At 38.2% G+C, this 17,268-nt stretch overlaps 2 protein-coding genes across 20 annotated transcripts in view; one reads left to right on the top strand and one right to left on the bottom strand.

Moving 5' to 3' along the window:
• ACSS3 (acyl-CoA synthetase short chain family member 3) overlaps window positions 1-11,545 on the top strand; it is a 231,567-nt gene extending 220,022 nt beyond the window's left edge. Inside the window, exons 14-16 of the mRNA XM_020993467.2 lie at window positions 7,177-7,276; window positions 7,365-7,540; window positions 10,162-11,545. Of these exons, the coding sequence (XP_020849126.1) occupies window positions 7,177-7,276; window positions 7,365-7,540; window positions 10,162-10,230 (345 nt within the window). The 3' untranslated portion in view covers window positions 10,231-11,545. The remainder of the gene's footprint in view (window positions 1-7,176; window positions 7,277-7,364; window positions 7,541-10,161) is intronic.
• Window positions 11,546-14,259: 2,714 nt separating this feature from the next.
• The window catches only part of PPFIA2 (PPFI scaffold protein A2), a 670,503-nt gene continuing 667,494 nt past the window's right edge, over window positions 14,260-17,268 (bottom strand). For all 19 annotated transcript variants that reach the window (XM_078146464.1, XM_078146473.1, XM_078146471.1 and 16 more), the window contains one exon: window positions 14,260-15,636. Coding sequence is in view for 8 of the 19 variants with exons in the window: in XM_078146471.1 (XP_078002597.1) it covers window positions 15,608-15,636 (29 nt within the window). In the remaining 11 variants the exon portion in view is untranslated. The remainder of the gene's footprint in view (window positions 15,637-17,268) is intronic.

The raw sequence follows: 17,268 nt of genomic DNA on the forward strand, positions 1-17,268 counted from the left end.
CAGGATTGTGAGTGTCAAATGAGATAATGTGTATAAAGTGTTTTGAGATCTTAAAGAACCATAGAAATTGTAGGTGGTACCCTGGACAGCCAAGACGTTTGCACGCAACTTTTCAATGCTCTGTTCAGGGATATTGGAGAAAGGATCTTAGGTGTCCTAGTGCTTTTGACTAGAGTACAAAGTTCATCCCTTTTTTCAGAGTACAAAGTTCATCCCTTTTTTCAAAATAAATATGCTAAAATAAGATACTGGATGTGGAATCAGAAAGATGCGGCATCAATGTTCTCCTTAAATGTTACTAGCTGTGTGACATGAGCAAGTCACTTAATCTCCTTCAGTCTGTTTCCTCATTTGTAAAATGAGGGGGATTGGACTCCATTGCCTCTAAGGTCCTTTCCATCCCTAAGTCTAAGACCCTATGCCTTATGATCTATTATCTCCCTTTTCCAAGGGGAGAATTAGATTCCTTTGATTTTCCTTTTCTCTCTCTCTCTCTCTCTCTCTCTCCCCCCCCTCCCTCCCTCCCTCCCTCCTTCTTCTCTCCCTCTCTTTTGTGGAAAGTTCTATTGGTATCCATGGAAACTTGGAACTTTGGTGTTAAAATGCTACACTTAAAGCCTATAGCAGTGTTCAAAAGCATTTGCCTCTATAAAGGTTGTTTTGACCAAATTGACGTTGTTTATTTCCAATTTAGTCCTTTTTTTTCCACTAGTACAGGAGCCATGACTTCCCAAAATGATTGTGTGCCCAGTGAGCATACCTTGAGAATTCCATAACTATGGGATTTAAATCATCTTACATTTGCTCAATATTATCTTCTGTAATATGAATATTAATGAAAATTGTAACTTTTCTCACAGCTTTTCTCAGATTGCTTTCTTAATGCATATTCAAGTTTTATTTTTAATCTTGATGTTCCTTTTCTCCCTCCGATTCTTCCTCTACAAGTTAGACTCCCCATGTTGCTGTCTGCTTTAAATTAACTTCCCAGATACTGTGAAAAAGATAAATGAAAAATTCCACTGTCCTTCTTATGCCAATTAAAATTCACAATACAAAATGCCACGAAAAATGTTTAAGGAACATGTATTTAATTGTCTCAGGAAGTGGTAATAACTATCCATCTTCAAGGATCTTAGCTATTTCCCAGTGTGAATAAGGCTACTCAAGACATTTCTCAGGTAACACAATTGTCCTTGAACCACAACTATCTCATGCCTGGATGTGCTTTTTACCTAGCAGGCATTCATTAAATATTTGTTGAATCCATAAATGGAAATTTCTGATCCTTGCTTTTGGTACCCAGTCTCCTCATTTTCATAGAACTCTTCATCTCAGAAGTCAGATTATTTGCCTTCTACCTTAAAGAGTTCAAAAAGGCATATTTTGCTGGCTTCTCAGGCTGTCCTTCATCTTCATTTTTCCCCAGCCCCCCCAATATTGTTTGTTTAATAATGATGAAGGGTTTCTTGGCATTGCCTTTATTGAAGCTTTCAGCCTTAGAGCTTTGTGACACAGAGACAGAAGGAAATTTTCTATGAAGGATTAAAACCCTTAAATAACCAAATGGATCTCTGATGGCATCAGAGTAAATATGGCTTCCAGTGGTGCCAGTTACAGCCCATCTCTTCCTGCCTATCCCATATTTTCCATTGTCCTCCCATAAGTTGACTGGAGAGGTCCACTCAACATATTAGAAATCTTCTATCATGCTGTTTCCTAGACATTTGCAAGCCAGGTCACTTATATTTTGGCCTCCTCCCAAGATTCTCTCTTTCTGCCACTTTCTAACTTTAGCTCTCATGTGTATTCTTTCCCAATTAGCATGTAAATTCCTTCATGGGAAGGGCTATGTTGCTTGCTTGTGTTTATTTCCCCAGCCTTTAGCACACCGTAAGTGATTCAATGCTTTTATATTCATTCATTCATTCAATCTTTACATTTAATGGATACCAATAGAACAAAGCAGCTGCTTAACACTTATCCCTCAGTTTCACAGTATAGCTACCCATCTTCCTTTGTGATCATAACTCTCTTTGACAAAATTCCTATTCTAACTCTTTGTAATTCATTGCTTGTAGTGCATCACAGCCAGTTTAAACTGGTACTCCTATGTTGCTCTCTGAGTGATAATTATTTTAAATTTTTTGTAGACTTCCATTTTCTATAGCCCCACCTATGCAACAACTCTAAGAAACTTGGTATTAGAAATATTGGTCTTTGTTTCAAGGAAAGATTTAGACAAAGGAGTCTTCACTGCCCTTAGGACGCTATTTCATTTAATTTTTGCATCTCTCTCCCACTATACAGACCTTGATCATGACATACCCCAAACTTACAAAATCTTGGAATTGTGTTGGAAGAAGAAACTTAGCAAGACATTATCTAGTCTAACTCCCTCCCTGATGTAGAAATACCCTCCCTGGTGTCTGAAATTAATAATCATCCTGCTTCTTCTTGAAGAATTCCAGTATTGGGGAACTTACTGTCTCTAAAGCCAATAATTCCATCCACTTGAGCTACTTCTGCCTTATGGTAACACAGATTAAATCTAATTCCTCATCTATGTGAAAGACCTTTAAATATTTAAAGATAGCCATCCCTAAGTCTTTTCTTTTTCGGGCGATATGTTCCCTTTTCTTTCAACAAGTCTTCTTGAGACAAGCTTTTATTCTCCTTCACTCTTCTCTGACATGTTTTAGTTTGTCAGGGTTTTGGCTGATATATGATGCCCATAACTGTGTCTGATTGGAAAGGAGAATAATTGAACTATCAATTCCCTTTCTTTCTGGACTTTGTACTTAGGCTGTAACAACAGCCGAAGTTATACGAGCTTTTCTTTTAAAAAGAAAATTACATTACACTGGAATCTTTCAATCAACAAATTAAACTTGGTGGGTAGTTGCTATGACTTTATTATGGGTAAAGCCTGACTGCAACAGAAAAGGACAAAAACAAAGCCTCAGCCTTTTTTACATGAGTTGCTCTCTAGTTAGCCTCATCAACCTAGCAAGTATTTATATATTGGCTTTTCCGAACTTTATCGGTTTCACATTTACCCTCATTAAAATTCACTTCCCATATCTTCTGAGAGATGAAATTGTCAATTGCACAAATAAAATATTTATCAGACGCTCTGCTTTTATCCTAAAAAGATTTCCACCAGGGAATCATGAAGTGAAAGTTCCTATTACCATTATATCTTGTCTCAGTGTTAGCTTTTGATCTATTATCATCATTTATTTCCTCCACTTGGCCAGGGGATCTGGTATATCATTCTAACACTCATTTTCATTCTCTCTCCTCTTATCCTTACCTACTATTTCCACTATAAATGACTCTTGAGATTCATTAATACCAGCTGGCTTATTCATTAATACCACTTTATGTAGTGCTAGCCCGTTATTTCTTCTCTCAAATATATTTCTTTGAAAAGAGATTGATATTTCCATTATTTCATCTTACTCCTGTGTCTCATCTTACTGAATTCTTAGTGACATTTTTAGACGTATTTACTTCCTTGCGTTCAACGCTTGTTTACTTCATCGCCCATACAATGTGCATTGATACATATCAACATCTGGATTCCCATTCCTCCTCTGACGCTCATCATCTGTATGACCTTGAGTAAACTACCTAACTTCTTTAGACTTCGTTTCCTCATCTGTAGTATGAGGGGGGAGGACTAGATGGTCTCTTCATCTTGGAGCCTGTGGTCAGAGGTTAAAAGTATTCTTCCTAACTCCTCCCAGGGTTGTTTGTGTGTTAGTTTGTTTTCGTTTGTGGTTGCTGCTTGGTTTGGTAATTCTTTGAATTCCAGGACAATAGCCTTTAGAGATTTTTCTGTTCCAAGCCTCATGGTTTCCATAGGATCAAACAAGCAACCAAGGAACATTTATTCAGCAACTGTGCTGAATACTGAAAATAAAGGCAAAAGTGAAATATCCCCTGTCTGGGGCAGCTAGGTGGTGGAGTGGATATTGCACTGGCCCCGGATTCAGGAGGACTTGAATTCAAATCCAGACTCAGACACATAATGCTTACTAGCTGTGTGACCCTGGGCAAGTCACTTAACCCCATTGCCTGCCCCCCCCCAAAAAAAAAGAAGAAGCAGCAGCAGCAGCTTATATTCTTTTGGGAGAAGTGTGTTGTTAAAAGTGTTGGCATATGAGAAAATGTTGAAACAATTGGTGGTGTTTGACTTGGAAAAGAGAAGAGTCTGGGGAAACATGCTAGCTGTCTGAGAATATTTAAACACAGTTATGAAGAAGAGGGATTAGACTTGTAACATTTTGGCCCCAAAGGACTAGAATCAAGAGCAGTGGAAGCAAAGGGCAAAAAGACTAACATAGTCTTGATGCCAGGAAAAACCATCCAGAAGCAAGAAGTGCCTCAGGAGGTGGTGATACACCCTCCTTGGAAGATGTCAAGCAGAAAAATAGGTGACTGCTAGTTGGATATGTTTTAGTGGGATTTTTTTTCCTTTTTCTTTGTATGGCTTGGACTCAGTGGCTGTTGGGCTCCTTCTAACTCTCAAATTCTGTGATTCTATTAAAAACATGGCAAGCGGAATTTTCAGTCAAGATCATCTTCGGCCAGGTCTACAAGACACAAGAAAGCAAGTCTAGTCAGTTAAAAAGAAATAGTCACACTAATTAGTTGAGAACATCTAGTTCATTGTTCAATTTTGAAAAGCTGAATTAATAAGATGCTTGGGGACTTTGGAGCCATCCTCCCCACAGCTGTGGTTCATCTTACTGGATTATTTCCCCAAGGGTTGTTTCAACAGGTATCGTTTAGCATGATTGCTATAGTTGACATAGGGCAATTAATTACCAATGGAAAGAAACCTTTTGCACCTAGCTTAAGAAATTTGAAGCCAAAAGGAAAGGGATGTAGCTGATCCTTGGAGCATGTGAAACATGTTCATTTGGCAGGTAAATATTCCCTACTGTGACTGCAAAGTCCAGGTCGTCACTATCTGGCAGTTGAATTCCTGCCATCCAGATAGATGAAGCATCTATAACTTGGAGAATAGTCTAAAAGGAGAACAATTTGTCTAGATTTTTTTTTCTGTATAATAGTATTGGTGTTTGGAGAATTTGGCTCAGCACATCTCCAACAGAAGCTTCTTTGTTAGATACTGGCTCATGATGAAAACAACTGTGTATCTTTATGTCAGAAAGTCAACAATATTTGCAATGTGAGAAACAACTACCATGTGCCTGGGACCATGGGGATGTCCTAGAAAGTAAAAGCAAAAGTCACCAACTTTGGAATCAGGATAGACTCATTGAGGTAGAGCCAGATTGGACATTAAAGATGCCTAGTCTGAATTTTTTCATTTGACAGATGAGAAAATTGAGGCATTCAGAGGTTAAGTAACCTGCCCAAGGTCAGAGGTTACAAGTCGGGCCTTGAACCTGAGATTCTAAATCCAATATTCTTTCCATTATCTATCTGGGGAAAAAGACTTAATATAGATAACACAACTAGAGTATTGAATGGTGGAGTACATAAGGTAATACTGACTCTTAGTGCTATAGGATGTGAGAGAAGGAAAAGGTCTAGTGACTTAATGTTCTCCATGTTTGTCTTGTATGTTCTGATTTATCTATGTTGTCTCCTCCATTAGGAATGTTTACTCTTTCAGGGCGAGGACTGTCTTTGCTTTTTCTTTGTATCCCTAGCATGTAGCATAGTGTCTGGCAAAGTAAGCACTTATTAAGTAAATGATTGTTGGTGGATAGATGGATTTGGGTTTGGTTAATGAAGACCTCATGAAGGAGGTAGAATTTACATCCTAGTAATACCTAAATCTGCTATGATGGAAGAATCCTTCCAAGTCCACTCTGTATAGCTGCTGATTTTTAAAAAAAATTTTTTAATTCATGAGACAGTTCTAAAAGATTCCTGTTTTTTTTTTAAATCTAGTTGATACATGAGAGAGTCAAATAATTTTTGAGATACTACCAGATACTACTGTTAAGTTCTTAACATCCTAAATATATTTAGCATTATGGGACATAGATCTGGGTGGAAGCCTAAGAATTTATCTTGTCCAATCCACTCATTTCACAGATGAGGAAACTGAGCCATAGCAGAATACTGAAGTTACTTGCCCAAGTGAGGATTGAATGCAGATCTTCTAAATCTAAGGCAGTGAGGTGGTGCGGTGGATAGAGTGGCCCTGGACTCATAAATCACATCTTGAGTTCAAATTTAGACTAAGACATCTACTGGCTGTGTGACCCTGGGCAAGTCACTTGACCTTGTTTGCCTCAGTTTCTCATCTGTAAAAGGAAATGGCAAACCATTCCAGTACCCTTGCCAAGAAAAACCCAAGTTGGATCATGAAGAGTTGGACACAACTGAAAAATGACTCAACAGCAAAACCTCTGAACCTAAATACAGGGCTCTGTAGTCTAGTGTCATATCCATTCTTATTATTTGTTTTCCATAATTTATTTTTTTATTTAAGCATTTTTTTATCTCTTTTCCACCCCTCCATTAAAAAAAAACCCTCTTGTAATGTATGTGCACAGTCAAGCAAAACAAATTCCCATATTGTCCATGTCCAAAAATAGGTGTCTCATTCTGTATCCTCAGTCCATCACCTCTCTATTAGGAGATGGGTAGAATATTTCGTCCTGGATCCTCTGGAATCAAGGCCTTCTCATGATTTCTTCCTACTCTTTGCTGATGACTCTAATCATCCTGTATGGAAAGGCTGGTGTTTTGGCCACCTTTCTCCCAGGTGCATTCCATTCACTAGGCCACCTCAGTAACACCTCTTTGTGTTTCATATCGAGGACAAATTGCACCGTTGGAACCTGCTCTCAAGAGTCTTTTGCTAATTGGGCACTGTTTGTTTATATTTGGCACCTATCGTACATTTTCCCTGGCTTCATTATTAAGTGGATGTAATGAGGAAAATAATCCCTTCACTTGGAAATAAGCTAAGTGATTTGTCTTAATTATTGTCAGCACTCAGTGGCTACCTTGTGGTGCCTGAACAGATGCCCTGGTGGGTAATGATGTTAGGGATTAGTAGTCATTTTCGGGGAGGTGGCTATAGGCTAATTTTTAGCTTCGGTTGGCATGTTTCTTCTTCCCCCCCCCCTTGTCATAATGAATTAGATTACAACCTGAAATGGATATCTTTCCCTCTTTCAGTCGGTCCTTTCCCATGGTAGTGTAGCAGACTGTGCTGTCGTTGGCAAGGAGGATCCTTTAAAAGGTCACGTCCCGTTAGCACTTTGTGTGCTGAGGAAAGGTGAGAACCCGCCATCCTTCCTTGACTCTGTGTTATGAAAGATGCCTTAAAATTGTTGAGCATTCACAACTGGAAATCTCTCCCCCAGAAGTAAATGCTACAGAGGAGAAGATTTTGGAAGAGATTGTGAAGCACGTGAGACACACCATCGGTCCGGTGGCGGCTTTCCGACATGCCGTGTTTGTGAAGCAGTTACCCAAGACGCGCTCGGGCAAGATACCCCGGTCAGCTCTGTCTGCTCTTGTCAATGGGAAGCCTTACAAGGTAGTCAGCTGAGAATTTGTAACACTGAGTTCTCATGTTGTGTTCCCTTGGATTTCATTGGTACTAGTAAGATGAAGCATCTAGGATATTCTCCACAGCTGAATTTCAGCCTTGAAATAGATCCCCTCAGAGATATTTATGAGTATCTCTGGATCCAGCCTGATGGAAGGGTTAACAGCAGTTAGTCCTTCTTATTCCTTAGGCTTTTAGCTGAGCAGCATCTGGGGTATAAAAAAGTAAGAAGTAAATGGAATGTGATGGTAATGAAGTTGGAAATGAGATATGTATGTTATGACTAATAGGCTTAATGGAAATGAAAAAGTAAAAAATAAATTGCAAACTTATGGAGCAGCTGCTATTTATATAGTTCTGTCACCACAGCTGTAAAGCACCATGGATAGAATAATGGACTTGAACTCAGGAAGACTTGGATTCAAGACCTGCTTCTGATGCTTCCTAGTTGTGTGACCCTGGGCAAGTCACTTAACACTATTTGCCTTGGTTTCCTTATCTGTCAAATGAGGAAAAGGAAATGGCCAACCACTCTAGTATCTCTGCCGAGAAAACCCCAAATGGGGTTGCCATGAGTCAGACATGACTGCAGGAATAACAGGACCTGGAGTATTTGCCTAAAAAGGTCATTATGAAGTTCTAATGATATAGCATAAAGAACTTGGTATGTGGCCCTATCCAAATGTCAGCAGTGATAAACATCTGCAAACCTAGGTAAGAACATGGGTGTCCCTTGATTATAGCTATGACTATAGGAAAATATTTTCCTTTCAAGGACATGTAAGATAATTAAAATCAAACATATTGTCATTCAAGGTCATGGTTCCGTTAGCACTTTGTGTACTGAGGAAAGGTGAGAACCCGCCATCCTTCCCTGACTCTGTGTATGATTAAAGATTTCTTAAAATTGGTCAGTGCTCACAATTGGAAATTTCTACCCTGAACATAAATGCTACAGAGGACAAAGTTTTGGAAGAAATTATGAAGCATATGAGACCCAGCATTGGCCTGGTGGTGGCTTTTAGTAATGACGGGAAACAACTTTTTAGTGCCATTTTTTTTTTGAGATCTCTTTTTATAAAATCACAGATTTAGAGATGGAAATGATCTGACCATCTAGTCCAAACATCTAATTTGACCAATGAGTAAACTGAGTCTCTGAGAGGTTAAATGGGTTGTCCAGGATCATACAACTGATAAATATCAGAAGCAGGAACAAAGGATCACAGATTTAGAATTAGAACAGACCTGAAAGATCTGTTTGCATTTGGTGCAACCTTCTCATGGCATAGATGAGGAAATTTAAGTTGAAGACTTGTCTAAGAAGGATCAAAGGCAAAATTTGAACCCAGGGCTTCTTGATTCCAAGTCCATCATTTGGACCGCCCAGTGTTTTACTGCTTCTGTGATGGAAGTACAAACAGGAGCTCTTTATAAATAGGTAATTTTGACTCCCCTCTTTCTAGCTATGACTTAGCCTTGAAATATTATTCCAGTACAAATGATTTAAGTAGATAATGAAAATCTAAATTAAGAGATTTCCAAGTGTAATTTTCCTCCTAGGAGTGATTAGACTATTAGAATCTTGATCTAGGCTAGAGTTTTTAAAATTTGAGTGTGTGCGTACATGCACACACCCCTTTGACAATTTGTGAAACCAGTGGACACCTTCTTAATATAATGGTATTGAATATATAAAATCCATATAAAGGAATACATACAAAAGAAACCTATTATACTAAAATACAATTATCAAAATATTTTAAAAATAAAGTAAATTATTTGGCATTTTTTAAATTAAAAAACTTACTTTAAAACTTTTAAAAAATACTCATGGATTGCCAGATAAGAGCTATTGAACTAGACGTAATGTGTTTGTGTGTATTTAGCAAAAAATACCTATACACATATATGTATCTATGTGTACATCACTTTCATATGTACTATAATATTAGGATGTATAATAAAAAAGAAAGGGATGGTGCAATTACATCTACAATAAAAAAATGAAGATTGGCATTAGAAAAACTGTCCACCATTCATCTCAGTAAATATTATCATGTTTCCTAGGTAGACATCTGTTTACACAGGTGATATACAAGGTGCTAGATATGTGCCTCTGGAGAAGGTTTTCTTCATAAAATTTTCCAGTACTTTAATTCTTTTTGTTAATATAAAAGAGGTTCAAAATAGTTCAGTATCATTTGGATCCTTCTTTTGTCAAATAGCTATTTGAACTATGTCAGAAAGAGGGAGTGTAGAGTTGCCCATGAGTATGTCAACTGCAAGGGCAGCTAGGTGGCACAGTAGATAGGGGGCTGGGCCTGGAGTCAGGAAGACCCGTGTTCAAATGTGACCTCAGACCTTTACTAGCTGTGTGACCCTGGGGAAGTCACTTACCCATAGTTACCTCCTTGTCTGTCAAATGATCTGGAGAAGGAAATGGCAAACCACTCCCGTATCTTTGCCAAAAAACCAAACCAACCCATACAGGATCAAGAAGAGTTGGATGTGATTGAAAAATCACTGAACGACAACAACATATCAAATGCAAAGGGAGCCGGGGAATGGGGTCAAAGGTACTCATGACTCTCTGATTTTCTTTTCAGATATCTCCCACAATTGAGGATCCGCGTGTCTTTGGCCAGATAGAGGAAGCACTGAAACGGATATCATGACCTTTTGTCTTCTGTAAAAACTTACAAAGCAGTGGAGAAGATATTTTACTTTGATAAAGAGAGAGAGGTGGATAATTGGAAGGTCTCAGTAGTTACAAAGCAAAGTAGTTAGGAAGTAGAGGTTAATTATGTAGTTGAATGGAAGGTCTTTAATTGACCATGCCAATGGCTACTGGTTATTTGTTACAGGTCTTTAGTATTTTTATCCATCCTTTAGGTTTTTTTTTTAATGTTTTTGTGGCTTTATTTTCTATAATTATGCTAAATTCTAGTATGAGTCTAATGGAATTATAGACTGTCAGAGCTGCGAGGGACCTCAAAGATTATTTTGCCCTACTTCTACTCTCCCTCCTCTAATGTGAAGAAACTGGAGTCAAATGTGACTTTGGCCCTTCTCCCTGCCATATGTTCAAATTTAACTGCCACTACTCCTCAGAAGCTAAAGTTGTTAGGAGTTTGGAACAGGAATAGAAGTAGAGGACTTATTTTACATGACAAATTAATCTTAGAGTAGGACAATCTACATGGCATGGGAAGGAAAAAAAAAATTTGGTAGAGCAGAGGTAGGGAACCTGCAACCTCAAGGCCACATATGGCCTTCTGAGTCCTGGGGTGCAGCCTTTTGACTGAGTCCAAGTTTTACTTTTATTAAGGGGGTTTGTTCTGTGAAGTTTGGATTCAGTCAAAGGGCCGCACTTGAGGACCTAGAGGGCCACATGTGGCCTCGAGGCTGCAGGTTTCCCACCCTGGGTTCCAGCTTAAAGGATATTATCACAGATTTAAAGCCGGAAGAAACCTCAGAGATCTAATCCCTGTACTCATTTTATTGATGAGGCAACTGAGTCCACAAAAGATGGGTGACTTGCCCAGTGTCCCACAGGTAGGAGTGTCAGAAGTGGGACTTGGAGCCATGTCTTTGGACTCAAGAGCCAAAGAACTCAAAGCCCTTTCCACTGTACCATGGTGCTTCCAGTTACACTAAAGATCAAATGGACCAAGTGAGGTGTTATTGGTAAGTCCATTCACACTGGTCTAGAATGGGTAAGATGATGGAGTTTTCTGATGGACCAAATTTTCTGATAAACCCAATTTTGAACAAGCTAGAATGCAGGGAAGCATGCTTGCTCCTTGTAAGGTGTGTGTAGTAAACTGGATTGTGTATAATTTCATCTTGGATGATTCACAAGGTGCCTCTGGGTCAGGAGAATGAATTATCAGTTGTATGTACAGTTCTGTAGATTTATTTAAAAAAAAAAGTGGTGACTTAGACTCTTAATGCTTTGGAATTTGCTATTTGAATAAACATGTCAACTTATTTACTTGTCTTTTATATCTCTTAAAAGTAGTGTGTACTATGCAAAGGGGAAAGTATAGAATTTTTGAGATTCTAGAGAAAATGTACAGTTACTATGCAAGAAATACTTAGTTTAATTTAAGTTTTCTCTGTAACTGATTACAAAAAAGAATAATATGATTTCCTAGTTCTTCTTTTTCTTTCTTTCTTTTTTTTTATGAGGCAATTGAGGTTAAGTGACTTGCCCAGAGTCTCACAGCTAGTAAGTGTCAAGTATCTGGTCTGAGGTCACATTTGAACTCAAGTCCTCCTGGCTCCAGACCTGGTGCTCTATCCACTGCACCACCTAGCTGCCTGATTTCCTAGTTTTTCAATTGGTTTAATGTGTAGAAAATTATATAGCTTACCTTTGAATTTTAAAGGAACAGGATTTTTTTTTTTGGCCATTTCATGTACTTGTTTCAGCTGTAAGTCCTAACAGATTTAAAAATCAGTATGTCTTTATGTCTGGGAAAAAAATTATCTTGTTTCCTTTCTTTTTTTGAATGTAGTTACATTGATTAAAATGGGGAATTCTGTTGGAGAAACAATTTCTCCATGCAAACAGCCAGCTTCCATCTTTTGAGTACAGTCACAGCGAGACAGACAAGATGATCAGGCCAACATTTCATTTAGTACTTAAAGGTAGAGGGCTTTGGCTGCAGATTCTGGTGATGACCCAAATCAGAGGGATTGGAAAATGTTGTATTGTATTCCCCCTCAGGAGAGGGGGGAGAGAGCTATCTTCTAAGCAAGAGATTAAGAAGCTTTGGATTGTTCATTGTTTTTGAAAGGAAGTATCCACATCAGTCAGATCCCAGGTCCATTGAAGTATATACAGTTATCCTTTCCATAGTGCAGGGTAGGGGGAAGGGGTTAAGGGCACCATGTCCCTGTGATCTGGAAAATCCATGTCAAATTTTTTGGCCCTCTCTTTTCTTTTCCATTAATTTATTTTGATTTATCAACAATCACTTCCATAAGCTTTTGAGTTTTAAATTTTTCTCTCCCTTCCCAAGACTGCACACAATTTGGTCCTCTCTTTGTAACAGAGAAGTCAGAATTTTTTCTTTTATGGGGTGTTTACAGTATTAAAAGATAAAATATGTTGGTATTATATAATACTATATATATTTTTATGCATTTCTGTGTTTCTAAACTTTTTGTGTCTTTTGCTGGCCTTCACATGTCATCGGTGGCTAAACTCCCCCAAAATTCCCACTTAATTTCTTATGCCAACCTACAATATATTGACACCACGATGGGGAAAGTCATAATGTGGAAGGGATAACTGTACCAACAGGGAAATTTAGTCTATAGAAAGCATTAATGGCAGTCTGGGTACTTCTTCATTCATATTTATCACCCCTTTCTCCTGCATTTTAATCATAGAAATCATTGTTGTTGTTTTTTTAAAGCTTTGAAAAGGTAATCCTAGACCATTCCTGCTTTTCATTATTTTAGGTGGCATGGTAGGTAGAGAGCTGTCCTCAAAAAACAAGAAAACCTAAGTTCTAGTCCAGTTCAAGACCTCTCAGTCCTATTGCAGAATAGGTTTAGGGAAGGAGTCTCTTCATCTGAGGATTCCTTAGACTACTGGTGTCAAGATCAAATAAAAAAAAAAGCCAGGGGGCTACTTGCCCATACATAAGGCTCCTATAGGCCACATACTGACATTATGTTTTGTGGTATTTATATTTTGTGAATTCCAAATTACATTTTAATATGGTTGGGTGGGCACTTGGGAATGTTGCAGGCTTAATGGGCCTTCTGTTTGACTGATACAACTAGTGACTTTGCATGTGTTTATTTAAGGGAAGTGCCAAAGAATGTTTTTAAAATGCCAGGTTTCCATCCAATTTAAGGAAATTTGTATTCAATTTAACAGATAAGTTTCTTATGGAAAAAAAAATATATATATATATTTTTCCTATCCAGTTTTTTCACTTAAGAAAATTAAATGTATCTCTTGCTTAGTTGGAAAGCTAGACCAAAATCTATAATGCTTTACATGAAAGAGACACTGATATATAACCAAGGCTAGAAGTTGTGAATCGGCAATCATGACTGAAACATCTAAAACTACTTATTTTAAGAAAGCACAAAAAAGTGACAATTTTTCGAAACCAGTCCAAATTGTATAAAATCCTTCTCCAAACATAGGCTCTTAATAATACCCAGTGGGAGGAGTCTATGGAGATGATTCCAGAGGTGAATGGACTTTCATATAGCTGTTACTGTTATGATGGTGATAAAAAGAGGGTCTAGAGTTTTGGGATGTGCTGGAAGCTATCTTGGCTTTTAAAAGACGCTGTTAACTCTTTGAAGGTGCATTTAATATCATTTCTTCAGAAAAGCCCCTCCATGCCTCGCCTAGTGCTATCCATAATAAATGACATTACCTATTTTCCTATCTCCTTATAGATAGGAACTACCTTAGCCTTACTGCCTGTAAGGAGCAAGACATGATTTCTGGTTTATTGCATCCCCATCCGCAGACCTCGGCTGTCTTCTACAGGTTTATAATCAAACATTTGCAAATCCTTCCAACAGTTCATCCGGCTGATTTGCGAGTTTAGTCTTCCCTCTTGTGGCAGAATGAGGTAAGACAACTATCACTCTGGGTACCAGTGTTGTGTGGTGGTTTATTTACATCTTTGTGTGACTAGCTACAAAGCAAAGATTAAACACAGAAGTGGAAGAATTATTTTTTATTGACAACTGGGGAAAATTCTCTCACCGTTTACCTGTCTACTGAAATCTGTCAAACAGAAGACAAATGTTATGTACGTGCAAATATTGCAAATTAAACTGCAAAAAGAAATAACTAAAAGACAGGTCTTGAGCTTAATAAGGTGAAGCAGCAGAAAATTAGCATTTAGGTAAATGGCATTATTAAATAGGTTGTACTTTGAAATTTCCCATGTAAACAAAGAATAAACAACAGTCACACCACCAAATAAAGCCACAGGGAAGAGTTGCTCTTCTATATTTTTATACACTATATATGTTATTTATTCTGTCTTTCAGTAATTTCCTCTGATAAAAATGGACTTCAGGGAAGTCTCAACAAGGCCATCTTGGCTAAAAGCTTATAACATTAGTCATGGGTCTGGCTAACGCCCTGTTCCAAAGACAAAAACAAAAAAAGTGTGGGGGGGGGATTCCAGTGTTATTTGTTTGTTTGTTTGTTTTTAAAGTAGGAAATTTGAGCCTCAGACTCCTTGCAGTGCTTGGAGATCATTGTCTAATGCTGGCTGGCGACTGAAGACCTTAGAATGAAAATGTGGTTATTAGGAAAGAAAGGTTCTTTCTTGGTCCACAGGTAACAAGAAAAGATAATGTTCCTTAGAAACTTGGTTTTTAGTCATTGCTTTTGTAAACAGTTTGCTTGGTTTTGTGTTGAAAAGGACAGAGAGCCATCACAGTGCTTTTTCTACAGGTTCTGGGCATTTCGGGTTGCCTTTGAAGGTCCATTTTGGCTCCATTTCCAGGTTAAATCATTCAGTTTGGATGGGATCAGAGGCAGGTGTCCAGCTTTAAGTATTGACAGATTTGAAGGAGGAAGGAGTGGAAGCTAACTCCAATAAACATATTCATCCAACTGTTACAATCCCAAAACTGTAAAAATGGAATGATAAGATACAAACAGGATAATTGTCAAGTGCTTGCACTCAGACTCCATGAACCATAGAATTTTTTTTATATAAAATCATATTTATATCAATTTTTACATAAAACTTACACATTTTAAAAGAAATACATACACAGTAATACATAAATGTCTAGTATATTACAGTAAAACGGATGGAACAATGTAAAAATGAGTGGTTCCATTTTGTAAAACATCTGGTGTAAAGGATGCTTGTTTTAAAATGACTGAAGCTTTTTTTTTCCTCTTACAATTGTAGTGAGCTAACGAAACAATGCATGGGAAAAGAATCACATTTTCAGCTTAATAAACCTTGACTTGTCATCATTTTCCCTTAGGGCTCAAGTGTCCTAGTGGTTTTCACGGCTCCTCTTCTAAGGTAATAGTGCACTTCAGGTAGAGTAGACTGAAAAGATGACATCTAAAGAAACAGTAAATAGAATGTTACCAACTGCGGTCTGGTTCTACTCTGCAGAGTAAAACTCTTCTTGCCTTCTTAGGAGTGTCTACCTAAGAAACCGAGTACTCATAGCCTACACTAATGGAATTTGAGGACAACAGGTAATTGTGGGTCCTAGCACCAACTGCATATAGTTGTTATCATATTTTTATTAAGAGCGTTAGACTGAAGTTAACATAACATGAAAAGAGATTTTGATCCACTTGAAGGTAAATTCAATAGTATTAGACTTTTTAGGTAAGTAGCTTGTTACAATGGAAATAATCACGGATTCGGAGGCACAGGACTTGGATTCAAATCTCATTTCTGCTATTTATGACCTGTGGGATTTTGGGCCTCATTGTAAAAATGAGGGGATTAGAGTTAATGCCCTCTGTAGTCCTTTCTAACACTAAATTTATGCTCCCTTGATACCATAAATTTGGGATCAATTGAGGTGAGGGTCTGTGAATGTTTTTATTACAAAATATTTTTATATTTGTATTTTACTGTAAAGTTTTACTTAGCAGTTTTCTGTGTTTTATTTTACATGTAAAAACATCCATAGACCTTTACCATACTGCCAAAAGGGTTCATGTTGCACATAGTTAAGAACCCCTCCAACAATTCAGTATGTTTGCAGAAAAAACGCAAACCTGGCTACTAATATTCTTAGAGACAGTTGGATTAAATTATTCTACTGAGCACATCTGTCTGATACTGGTGGTGGTTTGTCTTTCATTGTCAAAGAGGACCATGACTTGCAAGTGGAATGGATTTAAGTGAGAGAGGGCTGTGCAAAGTCACCAACCTCACTTTCTCCTCTGGAGCCAGCTGGGTCCAGAGGTAAGATATGGAAAAGGGCAACTTGAATACCCCCGATGCAGTGGGAGAGCTTGGATTTTTTTAAGTTAAGGTCTTCCCCAAGTCTCAGGTTGACTGAGGCAAAGCCCATTCAGTGATTAAGACTAAGTAAGAAATAAGGAAACTATTGGCCTCTTTTACCTAGTCAAAAAAAAAAAAAAACAAAAGTCAATCTGGGAGGGGAAGACCCACAGGGTTTCTGGTCAAAATAGAAACAACTGCTATTTACATTCACTCTGAGCCATCAGGGCCCAAATAGTGACCAAGTGAAGTTTGGGCTGGGGCCTCTTGTTGGCCAACCTATGCGAGCCAGAGCAATTTGGGTTTAAGACATGGTTCTTAAGAAAGAAATCTGGCCCTTAACCTCTAAGATATCTTGTGAGGTTTCAGCGAGCGAAATTTATATTCCTTTGTACAGAGCACCCACAGGTAAGGGTATGATACCCTACGTGGACAGAGGGAGAGGAGAGAGGAAGGAAGGAAAGTAGGAGCTGTGTTGCCTAACTGGAACTGGCCAGTTGGGTCCTGAGTGGGGCAGCTACTACTACTCATAGGTTGTTGTTTGTCCTTCATTCTCTAAGAGGACCATGAGTTCAGGAAAGAGGTACCATGACTTGAAAGTGAGTTGGGTTTAAGTGAGAGAGGGCTATGCCAAGTCACCAGCCTCATTCTGTCCTCCTCCAGACCCATCTGAGTCCAGTGGCAAGATATACATCAGGATGACTGGAGATGGCCCCCTATTTGAAACTA

This window comes from Phascolarctos cinereus, unplaced genomic scaffold, assembly GCF_003287225.1.
Source record: "Phascolarctos cinereus isolate Bilbo 61053 unplaced genomic scaffold, phaCin_HiC Scaffold_1;HRSCAF=81, whole genome shotgun sequence".
NCBI classification, from domain to species: domain Eukaryota; kingdom Metazoa; phylum Chordata; class Mammalia; order Diprotodontia; family Phascolarctidae; genus Phascolarctos; species Phascolarctos cinereus.